Source organism: Bos grunniens, chromosome 1 (assembly GCF_055505025.1).
Source record: "Bos grunniens cultivar Pamir isolate PY7600 chromosome 1, Bosgru_T2T1.0, whole genome shotgun sequence".
NCBI lineage: Eukaryota > Metazoa > Chordata > Mammalia > Artiodactyla > Bovidae > Bos > Bos grunniens.
In genome coordinates this window covers 136287329-136300322 of record NC_141165.1, presented here as the reverse complement: position 1 = coordinate 136300322, position 12994 = coordinate 136287329, and the positions used below count along the sequence as shown (strand labels likewise).

Here is a 12994-nt window from a genome sequence, read left to right as displayed (position 1 = left end):
AATTATAAGGGACTGATGAAAGAAATCAAAGATGACATAAACATATGGAGAGATATTCCATGTTCCTGGGTAGGAAGAATCAATATTGTGAAAATGACTATACTACCAAATGCAATCTACAGATTCAATGTGATCCCTATCAAATTACCAATGGCATTTTTCCCAGAACTAGAACAAAAAATTTCACAATTCATATGGAAACACAAAAGATCCTGAACAGCCAAAGCAGTCTTGAGAAAGAAGAATGGAGCTGGGAGGAATCAACCTTCCTGAATTCAGATTATACTACAAAGTTACCATCATCAAGACAGTATGGTACTGGCACAAAAACAGAAATATAGATCAATGAAACAAGATAGAAAGCCCATAAATAAACCCATGCACCTATGGGTACCTTATGTTTGACAAAGGAGGCAAGAATATACAATGGGGCAAGGACAGCCTCTCCAATAAACGGGGCTGGGAAAACTGGAGAGCTACATGTAAAAGAATGAAATTAGAACACTATCTAACACCATACACAAAAATAAACTCAAAATGGATTAAAGACCTAAATGTAAGACCAGAGACTATAAAACTCTTAGAGGAAAACATAGGCAGAACACTCAAAAACATATCAAAGCAAGATCCTCTATGACCCACCTCCTAGAGTAATGGAAATATAAACAAAAGTGAAGAAGTGGGACCTGATTAAACTTAAAAGCTTTTGCGCAGCAAAGGAAACTATAAGCAATGTGAAAAGACAACCCTCAGAATGGGAGAAAATAGTAGCAAATGAAACAACTGACAAAGGATTAATTTCCAAAATATAGAAGCAGCTCATATAACTCAATGCCTGAAAAACAAACAACCCAATCAAAAAGTGGGAAAAAGACCTAAACAGATATTTCTCCAAAGAAGACCACAAATGGCTAACAAACACATGAAAAGATGCTCAATGTTGCTCATTTTTAGAGAAATGCAAATAAAAACCATAATGAGATATCACCGCACAACCGGTCAGAATGGCCATCATCAAAAAATCTACAAACAATAAATGCTGGAGAGGGTGTGGAGAAAAGGGAACGCTCTTGCTCTGTTGGTGGGAATGTAAATTGATACAGCCACTATGGAAGACACTATGGAGATTCCTTAAAAAACTAGGAATAAAACCACCATATGACCCAGCAATTCTACTCCTAGGCATATACCCTAGGAAACCAAAATGGAAAAAGACACATGTATCCCATTGTTCACTGCAGCATTATTTACAATAGCTAGAACATGGAAGCAACCTAGATGCCCATTGACAGATGACTGGATAAAAAAGTTGCGGTACATATACACAAATGGAATATTACTCAGCATTTGAGTCAGTTCTGATGAGGCGGATGAACCTAGAACCTATTATACTGAGTGAAGTGAGTCACAGAGAGAAAGATAAATATTGTATTCTAATGCACATATACAGAATCTAAAAAACTGGTACTGAAGAATTTATTTACAGGGCATTAATGGAGAAACAGACATAGAGAATAGATTCATGGACATGGGGAGAGGGGAGGAGAGGGTGAGATGTATGAAAACAGAAATGTGGAAGCTTACATTACCATATGTAAAATAGATAGCCAAGGGGAATTTGCTGTATGGCTCAGGAAACTCAAATGGGGCTCTGTATGAACTTAGAGGGTTGGGATGAGGAGGGAGATGGGAGGGAGGTTCAAAAGAGAAGGGATATATGTATAACTATGGCTGATTCATGTTGAGGTTTGACAGAAAACAAAATTCTGTAAAGCAATTATCCTTCAATAAAAAAAGAAAAAGATAAAAAGTGAGAGAGAAATGTTTACATTCTATGTTTTGATATATGTATATTTTACTAGTTTAAACATCACTTTCTCTAAGAAGTCCTCTTGATAACATTTCTGATTTTCCATTAAATGTTCTTCCATGTCAAAATGCTACTTATCATACTGATTATAACTCTAATTAGTATTTACTTTCCCCTAGAAAATAAACTTCATTAAGGCAGAAACTTAGTCCATCATTTCCCTGGCTATATTCACTAGTATGCTGATATAAATACTGTGATATAAGCACATAATAAATACATTTTGAATATGCCCATCAACAGAATGGGACAAAAATAGTGTAGTTATACAATGGAATACCATTAAGAGAATGAACAAATTCTAACTATATCCAATAATACATATGAAGTTCCAAACATATTCTTGAGTAAAAGCAGCCAGACATAATGGACCTACAGTAAAAGACTCCAGGTATATAAAGTTCAACAAGAAAACTTACTTACATTGTTAGAAGTTCAGATAACATATACTTTTGGATAGGGGAAGAGTGTAGTTCACATGAAGGATAAACAAGGGTAGTTTCTGGAGTATTATAATGTTCTATTTCTTGACCTGATAGGTAGTTACATGAATATGTGTACTCTGTGATAATTTACTGAGCTGTAAACTCATGAACTGTGTACTTTTCAGCAAGTTTTATAGTTTAGTAAATATATTTTCATAACTACTTAATAAACAGAGAAGTAATTAATAACAGGAATTTAAAAAGAAAAAGCAAACTGATAAAGTTATATCAACTGGGAACAATCGTTATGAGGCAATGAAACAACCAGTAAGGAAAAAAAGTTTCGTAATATAGTAGTGTTACTGCTTCATTAAAATCCTAAGGGCACTTTAATATGTATAAACAAAAAAAAATACATAAAAGAAAATTTAATATATCTGAAATTGAATGAAAAAAATAATACTAATCCAATGATTTTAATTATGACATGACCCCTCCCACTCCCACGCCCACACATACACATACAAGTAACTAGTACTTTGAGAATATTATTCCATTCCTTTCCTTCTGGCTTTTATTTTTTCTTGCTTATCATAGTAGCCTTGTATTGCCTTTCTCTGGATGTTGTTTTTACATGACAGAAACTTCTGTCTTTAAGCCACTATGATTTGGGGGCTTTCTGTTAACAGTTGAAACCAATCATAACAAAGTCATCTTGGGAGAAGGACTTACCTAAGTATCTTTTCTCACTTATTTTTTCAGATCTGCCTGCCTATTAACTCTTTAGTATTCGGTTTATAGAGGCAGACCCCCCAATGTGGGAGGGCCTGTGGTTGAAATAGTAACTGTGACTGACCGGATTGCTAACCCTTCCTAATATAGAAGTTAAGCCTTATCAAGGCCACTTACCCAGCGAGATGTAAGTTTCATTGACCAACTGATCTTTTTATCAGTAACAAAGCTAACATTTTCATCACATGGTTTTTAAAGTAGCAAACATATATAACATTTAAAAATTGTTTTAATTATAATACATAAGGAAATCTATATTTAGAAGTACTTAAATATGCACAGTTGAAAAACATCTTCTCACAGCAAAAAAGCTAATACAAAATAAATCCAACAAAGATTTTTCTTTAGTACTGTGATAGGACAATAAATATTAAAAAAGAAAAAAAAAAAACCTTTACCTTAATTTATCATAAACCAAGCATAAAGAAAGAAAATTAAAACTATACTATATCTGATTTAGGGAACATAGGAAGACAGAAGCAATCGTCATATGTTAGATTATGTGCTATATACATATTTTGTGATTTAACACTGAATGTCAGTAATGATTAGAATAAAATGTCAAGAATGTATAGAACAATTAAACATATCAATTGTTGTAAAAGGAATAAAAAACTCTGTCAAAAGATCTACAGCCAAAAAAAGAGGCCAAGCTAATACGGTTATATTATTGGTGAGTTCTAGTTTACTCTTAAGAACAGTTAATTCTTATGTAAATTACACTAGAGTTAAAGAAAACAGGATAGTAAAGGAATTTAACAAGTATAACTGCAAACCTGGGAAGACAGCCCCCAAATAAAAACATATAGCAATTTTTTATTTAATATAGAATGCAGAAAGCCCAGATAAAATGCTAAGGTAAATAGGGTATTTTTGAATTTATAAAATAAAAACTTATTAAGAACAATGTTTTAAGAAAAATTATAGAAAATTTATAATACCTTTGTTGAAGATGACTTTTTGCATAGCAATGAAACTCCAGAATTCAGAAAAGAGAGGAAAGATAGTATAGATACCACAGTATTTTAAAACTGCTTTATAGAAAAAGTTACCATAGACTAAATTCAAACAGAAATGGCAAATGGGGAAAAAACATATGACATACGTCCAAAGAGAGGGTAATATATAATAAATGAGAGTACATCTATACCATAGAATACTAAATGCAGGTGGTATAGATAATGTGGTAGATATATTGGCTTAAGAATACTTACAATATGTTTCTGAGTTATAAAATATGAATAATTATAATATAATATGAATAGTAAAAGTTAAAAAAATTCTCTATGCATGTCTTTACAAACAAAATAAAAATGTCAGAAAGGCTATACAAATGTTAGAAGTAGTTACAACAGGGCAGCAGGAGAGACAGTTGTTATTAGTTTTATTTGAGACACCATTATTATTGCCGAATGACTGCATTTGTATATGTTATTTTTGTTATTTTAGAACATGTTTTCTCAAATTTTATACTATCAGCCAGAATTTTTGAAATGCTAATCATTTATCTATACTAAAAATATACATTAATTATAAACATATTCCTATTTTTATCTATTTATATATAACATATATTATAAATCTTATATAAATATAATTTATATTACAAATATCATATATATTTATATATTCTATTTATATTATAATTATATATATTTGTATATTCCTATAGTTATATATATATTGTATATAAATATATATATTTTAGATATAAGCATATTCCTATATTATGTATGTATGTAAAACATACATATTCCTCAATTACAGATAGATGGAAATGTACAGAAATAATAAACTTTAGAGATTTTCTGCTGCATCAGAATCAGCAGGTATATTTAAACACAAATATATGAGATACAGAAAACACACAAAGAACAAGATGCAAAGGCCATCCTGAAAGTGACAGCTAAAGAAGATCTCAAGATACTAGTTACATATGAAGAAGAGTGGAAAACCAATGCAGACTGGAGCAGGTCATAAAGCTCCAGAATAGACTTCTACAAAAAAACCAAAACAACAGCAACAACAAAAACACACACAAAAGAACTAATGAAGAACAGAGCAAAAAACTAAGCAAACAACAACAAAAGCCAGCTAATTCCAAAGAAAATGACAACTGAGGGGGGAAAAAGTAAAATAATAATGTTTATGACTTAGTTCAACCCTAAGTAGCACGCAAAAAACAGTACAAGCTGAGAATTCTGATTTAATCAAATGACAAAATTCTGTGTGTTGATGTAGGGATAAAAATTGTACATGTTAATGTGTGTATATGGGGCAGGAGAATAAAGAGAGCTTGTCAATCACATCCCATGGTCGGGAATTCAACAGGAAATAGGTAAACTAAGAATCACAAAATCATAGGCATCCTTCTTAAAGATTTAAAACCAGAAGGATTTGATGAAATAATTGAAAAGTGTTATCACTGATTGGGGGTGGGGGGACATGGTGTAATTACTGTTGTTTATGGTACGTATTATTAGTTGACTCTTTGAAAGTATCCATGTATTAATAAAAGTGAAGCTTCCAGTTCAATATAAAGATACCCAAAGTTGACCAAAAATGACAATGGTAGTGTAAATGACAGATAACTCTTCCACAAAGTAGATGAACACTTTAGAAGACATGTATTTAGTGATTTTTAAGAAGAGAAATGTAGATTACCTGGGGATAAGGGTAGAATTTTTAAACATAAAAGTTGTTTTTCTTTTTTTTTATGGTAAAGTAGTTTTCAAACTCTCTCATGGGATCATAACAGAGTGAACAACTCATCTTGGGACTAGTTTGCCAGAACTTTCATCATTTAGCATCTAAAGTCCTGTATCCCAGGAAATCCTTTGGTCCCAGGCATACCAGGATGCTTGATCACTCTAATTCTAACCAGTTTAAAGTGTTTTCTGATCTAAGTCTACTACTGCCAAGGCCTTTGTTTGTACTATATACTGAAAGAAATACTAAAAAGAAGTTTCATAAAGATGGAGTTGAAAGGTGGTAGAGTATAGAAAAGGGAAATTTTTCAATTGTAAATGTCAAGAAAGGGAATATATAACTTACATGGCTTGCTGACATAAACTATACCTCAATAAAGTTTTTTTTTTTTTTTTTTGGTAAATAACAAACATTAAAGGGGAAGGAGGAGTGAAAAAAAAAAGTGATTATTTTTGGTTAACCTAAAGAAAGTTGGGCTTTGCTGATAGCTCAGTTGGTTAAGAATCCACCTGCAATGCAGGAGACCCCCAGGAAGATCTGCTGGAGAAGGGATAGGCTACCCACTCCAGTGTTCTTGGGCTTCCCTTGTAGCTCAGCTGGTAAAGAATCCACCTGCAATGTGGGAGATCTGGGTTCAATCCCTGGGTTGGGAAGATCCCCTGGAGAAGCGATAGGCTACCCATTCAAATATTCTGGCCTGGAGAATTCCATGGACAGTATAGTCCATGGGGTTGCAAAGAGTTGGACACAAGTAAGTGACTTTCACTAAAGAAAGTGAAAACCAAATGGAGTGTTTTCATCTTTCAAATATATAAGAACAAATAATACTGTTATCAAATCATTGTTAAGATCTGGTATAAGAGGGAAGAAAGATCTAGTCACAGAATAATGCATCAGCTTGATGGTTGCATATTTTGAAATAACTAAGATATTAAAATTAATTATGAGGAACATAATTAAGAAACATAAGATAATGAATGAATTTTAGAAATAACTAAATGAAGAAAGCAATTTAGTATGAAATGATAATAAAATCAAAGCCATACTGACCAATAATATTACTAGAGAAGAAAAAAAAAATATTACCAGAAGCAAATAACTCAGTTCCTACTTTTGCTCATCAATACCCTGTATTTGCTTCAGATATATATACAATTCAAACTCCTGCTAACAAACCAGAGGTGTACTATTAGGGTAACTTGGGTAAAATGTTTTGCTTTTGTTGAAGTATCTGAATTAAAAAAATAATCAGTCTTAGATTCACATATAAAAGAAACCCCCAGAACATTAGGTGGTCATGGCTAAGATAGGAAAAGAGAAATTACATAGGAAAACAAATTTAATTCAAGGAAATGAAACATTTTAAGAAGTTCACTTAAAAAAGTAAATAAAATAAAAATGTTCATTGTACCTTAAAGAACCCTGCTTCAGGGCCACACCTGTCATACACACTCCGGGATTTACCTATGGCCATGATAATACCTTGCATGTTCGGTGTCATCATGATCTGCCATAAGGGATTTAAAGTAAGAACTTTTGAATGGTTATCATAGAGAGAAAAAAAAATCACAAAAACAAAATAATTCCTTTACATGCAAGTTGAAAGTTCTTTGTTTTTTACTATAAATCAAACACTGCACTTTTTTTGGGTAGCAAATGTGATCTGATATGCAGGTAAGTATCTCTCAAAATCTGCCATACAGGGCCACAGCTAGCTGGCACGGTGCCTTTGTGCGTAGTGCAAAAAGGCACCCCACCCCATCTGCACTGAAGAATTTTTTAGAAGGCAACACCTTCTTGACAATTTAGAAAAATGTGCTGCTCTGTAAGAGAACCATTTAGAAAAATCAATGTTCTTTTTATTTAAAAACATGCTTCTTCTTTAAGGCTTGAGGAGCTCAGCATTAGCTAAATTCCAGCTCCACTCTGCCAGCAGGCCAGGTACACCTGTTTGTACAACCATATAATCTAAACATCTAAGCAGCAGCCCTGTATCCATATGACTTATTTTTAAGAATTACAAGGCACATGCACTGCTAAACTATCACTCCAATGAATTAAAACACAAACACACACACAAAACACAAAACTCTGCCAATAGCATAAGCACTTGCACAAATGAATGTTAAATAATTAATTACAATTCTATTTTATAAATGCCAGAAGGCTCACCCTAAAACAAGCACTAAGATGCTTGATCAACAAACTAACATTATAAAAATATTTCTAATACAACATGCCAGTTTCCATAATCTTCAAGTACCACCATCATGGAAATGGTTGAACAGAAAAATGTACTGCTGTTAAGTATTAAATATTTAAGTATTTCATTTTCACAATAGTTTATTTTGTATAATGGATTTAAGCATCTGCAGATTTTGGTATCTGCTGGGGTCAGGGAGGGTCCTGGAACCAATCCCCCCAGATACTGAGGAATGACTGTATTAAGTGTTTATATTTTAAAATATCTGAAAAATGAAAATCTCAAGATACTATGAAGCTATAATATTGGAGCAATCAAGAGACTGCATCCATTACCTCTGATTCACTAAAACTACTGCCCACAGCATATTTTGGATCACACACAGATAGTTGCAATGTATCTAACTATCTGCTTCAGAAAATCCTTCTGATCAGTTCCTAACTCACAAATCTGTTTCTCGGTCTCTTTACGGCCCATGCTTTCTTACAGTGGCACAGTAATAGTCATGTCTTTATGACACCTCTGATTGTGGTGATTAACTCATGAAAGTGAAGTGACTCATACAAGAGTTTAATTATAATGTTGAAGTCAGTCTGAAAAAAAGTTACTTGGAAAAAAAACTTATATACATTCAGCTCTCATCCATGCCAGTAATAACTAACAAATGTTAGATTTCAGGATCTGTCTTCTCTGTTGTTACTATTCAGAAACAGCTTTACTGGCTTCTTTCAAATATGGAAAAGATGAAAATCGAAGAGTGTTAAGAAAAAAGTGGTAAAGGGGGGAAAAATCTGATGGGATCAAGACAATAGCAATTTTCATCTGGATTCCCAAGAACCGTATGACAGGAAGCAAAAGTGACTCCATAATGTTAGAAAACTAAGTAGATGAAAATTAACAGTGGAGTGATAAGAAGAGGTAAGATGAGGTGCCCAGTGTACAAAACACTGGTAGGTATTTAGCAATGCTGATGCATTATTCCGTTCAGTCGCACAGAGGCTGGGGAAAAAACAAAACCAACCCCAGTCTGCTATGTTGCAGGCAGTCTCCTGCACTGCAGGCGAATTCTTTACTAACTGACCCTCCAGGGAAACCTATATATTTACTAATATACACCAAATCAGACTGTAGGATCTTCTGGCAGGAAATAGTGGGCAAAGTATAATAATTGATACTTCGAGCAAAACAGGAAAGGAAAATAAAAATTTTAAGTGCTCAAAAAATTTTTGCTATTTAATTAAACAACCTTAATTAAAACTTACCAACCTGAGAGTAAACAAATTCTGTGTGTGAACAAAGGAATTAACTCTTGCAATACAAAATTTTTCTTTTTGCCAAATTCGTAAGCTTTCTAGCTACATTTTCACTTGAAGTTCGAAGTATTTAATACTGTTAGCAATTGGTAAGGTAATTTCAGACTGTGGGTGGCAAAGCTGTATGTTGCGCGGCCATAGACACAGTGTGAGGGTGCAGCATGCCCGAAGCACTTGCATTTGAACAGCAAAGAACAAGTGGCAGTTGTGCCAAGGGCTACAGTGAAGGTACCTCATCATCATAACCCCCCTCCTTTGACTCAACCATAAATGTCCCTACATGAGGAATCTCCACCTCTACAACTTGCTGGTTAGAAGGTGGCTGGCTTGTGGTATTTTCAGGTTTCTGCAGAAAAAAATCATCAGTGTGAACATTAGAAAAGAGAACAACGGAAGCACTCAGTTTCAGTGCACAGACTCTTGATCCTTTTAAAATACCTGTGTTTGTTTGGTACGAAATAAAACCATCTAAAGCTGAACATCAAAGCAAATGCATTAATTCAGTAATAACACAAGATCTCTAGCTTTTGCTTCGTATCTGAAATATTAAATTAAATTTAAATGTTGTTTTTTTTTTTTTTTCCCCTCACAGAGCACCTTGGATTCCAAATTTGTAGAAATAGAGTTAATACTGAAGTTGGATATCCTACTGCTGTTTTTATTGGTGAAAGGTTTATTTATTTTTAATTCTAATAATTCTATACAGCCTTTTTTGATATTTTCATCAAAATAAGACCTCCTCCGACCCCAGAATTTTTAAGTTTTCCTTCTGATGATTCTACCTTCTATCCTTTCTAATAACTAATTATATTGCCACTTAATATCCATAATCTATTGTGCCTAACTCACTAGCACCTGGTATATTTATATCATGAGTTCTCAATGAATTCTTGTTTTGGGAAATGCTCCTAGAAAGTGATATCAATTTTTAACAACTCAGATTTGCTTTTTTGTTAAATTCCATGAACTTCACTAAACCAATGGAGTGGAAACCAGGGTAAAGTCCAGAAAGTCCACTCAAAGACACTAATATGGTTCATTCAAAATACTGTTCAGATTTCACAAGGATCCTTTTTTACTGAATAGATGACTACCATATTCACTATTTATCTACAAACAAATTTCAAAAATACTTAAGGTGCTTGAAAGCAGATTGCTTAAGTAACTTCAAATTGCACCTTTAAAATTTTCCTAAGCAAAAATCAACTTAGTTTTGACACCAAATAAACAGAAAATTTTAATGAAAACGGAGTGGTCTTACTGCAGTTTAAAATATGGGTAAATTTTAAAATGTGAAGATTTTCTGACTTTTTCAAAGTATATATGCAGAAAAAGTTTAATTAAACAATAAAACAAGAACAGCAGCCAAGACTGGCTTATTTTTTAAAAAGAAATGCTATTTTTAACCATGACATTTTCAGGAAAGTTTTCTTTTGCTTTGTTTGAGTCTTTGACAGACGATAAAACCAACCTGCATGGTTGTCATGATCAGGATAGAGTATTCAGCTAACCCAAAATCTGATAAATTAATTATTGTTCTATAAATGATAGAAATTATAAACATTATACTACTTTGCTTCTTGGAATTGCTTATATTTTAATAATCTTAACTCAATATACTAACACATACAGAAGTAAGCTTGGTCCATGATATTTAATTAAATTAAGAGAGAAAAAAATAATTAAGAGAGAAAATATTGTCCTAGGTTTCGAGTCACAAGAGTGAAATATAAGCAGGTAAACTAGGAAATTTGTCTGGACTTTTGGTGAAAAATTTCTCACAAGCAAACCAATTCAAACCAATAATATATTAATAATAATAAATATAAATTTAAGAAAGTATCAACCAGGAAATGCACTCTTTAGAATACTGATCCTTACACAACAACATATTTCCTTTGAAAAAATTAACTGCACTTATAAACCTTTTCAGTTACCACAAAATAGTTTAAAACAGCATATTATTAATTATTTGGGTGAAAGTTGAAAAAAGGAAGCAGCTTTGGGCACACATTCTGTAGTATTTCTCATCAAGCTTAGATATCTTAAATTACCATAAAATTTTTCATATAAAGAATTTTAGGGTTCATTGAAGTAAAGTACAAGGATATTTAGGAGCTTCCCTAATGGCTCAGCAGTAAAGAATCTGACTGCAATGCAGGAGTCCCAGGAAACATGGGTTCAATCCCTAGATCAGGAAGATCCCCTGGAGGAGGGCACGGCAATCCACTCCAGTATTCTTGCCTGGAGAATTCCATGGACAGGAGCCTGGTGGACTACAGTCCATAGGGTCGCAAAGAGTTGGACACAACTGAAGAGACTGAGCATGCATGCCTAAGGATATCTTTTCCTATTATGGTCACATCCTCTATGAACACCTTAATAAAGGCTGAACTTAAAGGAGGTTAAAAATAAATTACTCAGTTAATAAGTTGCAAAAATAATTAGATCACAAAGATTTTAAGTAATTGCCTGAAATCTATTAAATACCCGATTTGTTAAAAAAAAAAAAAAAAAAAGTGGTCCCATAAAAGGGTGATTAGAAAGCTATATATTTTCAACCCCTTTGGATTCCTCAATATGCTCACAGGTTTTAACCTAATAACTCCACTATGGAAATCTAAAGAAATAACCAAAAATATAGAAGAAGTTTCATTTTTAGCAGTCTTTTTAAAATTACATAAAAGTAGAAATAATATATAAGAAGGGAATGAGTAAGTAAACAAGAATTTGATCACTCAATGAATTACTATTAACCCATTAAACATTTCTTACAAAGAATCTGCATCAACGGGAAAGCTATTTAGTGACAGAAATAAAATATAAAATTGTATATACAGTAGTAAATCAACTACAAAAATAAATCACAAATCTGTATATAAAAATAAGAATGAAATAAAACATACTAATTTATTAAGTGATTGACTTTGGGTTGTGGAACTATGTATGATTCTTAGAGTTTACTTTTTTGAATTTTAAATTTTCTAAAATATTTCATTTAAAACTAGAGACTCTCTTCTAAAAAGCAAGCTGTCTAAACATCTGCAGAGTATCTCTTTATGGCTTCTGTGATTCTAAGCTTCTCAGGAAATTTTTCTTAACTAACGTCAAAACTTTATATACTGTACATTTGTGAAATGGTTAGGATTTAAGTAACAGAAGGAAATAAAGAGCTACTTAAGGTCTACACTATATGCTAGGCACTTAAAAAATGATCTTAATTCATCGTATTATCACCTCCATTTTATGTTTTTAAAAAACTGAGGTTTAGAAAAATTAAGCAACTTACTCAAGTTTGCATAGATTGCAGGAAAAAAAAACTAATATTCGAAATCCAGGACTATTTAGTCCCCAAAGCTAAAGACTCTTTGCAATTTACTTCCTTTGCTTTTATTCAGTCACTAAGTCATGCCTGAGTCTTTGCGACCCCATGGACTGCAGCATGCCCAGGCTTTCTAGTCCTTCACTATCTTACCGAGTTTGCTCAGATTCATGTCTACCATGCCATCTCACCATATCATCCTCTGCTGCCCTTAGTTTCTAAGGCATGCCTTTAAATGAGAAAACCCAGTGATTTTAATGATCCTAAACAACTGGCCATGAGACCAAGAAACACTGGTCATACTCATGATCAACATACTCTTAGACATGGTGCAGGATTTATACAGACAATGGGACCAAC

General features: G+C 32.9%; 1 protein-coding gene across 27 annotated transcripts in view; it reads right to left on the bottom strand.

The window, feature by feature from the left end:
• Window positions 1-12994, bottom strand: part of USP25 (ubiquitin specific peptidase 25) — a 160968-nt gene that overhangs the window by 29337 nt on the left and 118637 nt on the right. For 11 of the 27 annotated variants that reach the window (XR_015167530.1, XR_015167544.1, XM_086411911.1 and 8 more), the window contains 2 exons: window positions 9545-9658; window positions 7208-7303 (listed from right to left, as the gene is read on the bottom strand). The exons of 11 other annotated variants lie outside the window; for them this stretch is intronic. Coding sequence is in view for 13 of the 16 variants with exons in the window: in XM_086411911.1 (XP_086268037.1) it covers window positions 7208-7303; window positions 9545-9658 (210 nt within the window). In the remaining 3 variants the exon portion in view is untranslated. The remainder of the gene's footprint in view (window positions 1-7207; window positions 7304-9544; window positions 9659-12994) is intronic. 5 more of the 27 variants (XR_015167540.1, XM_086411948.1, XM_086411973.1 and 2 more) reach the window with 2 other exon arrangements.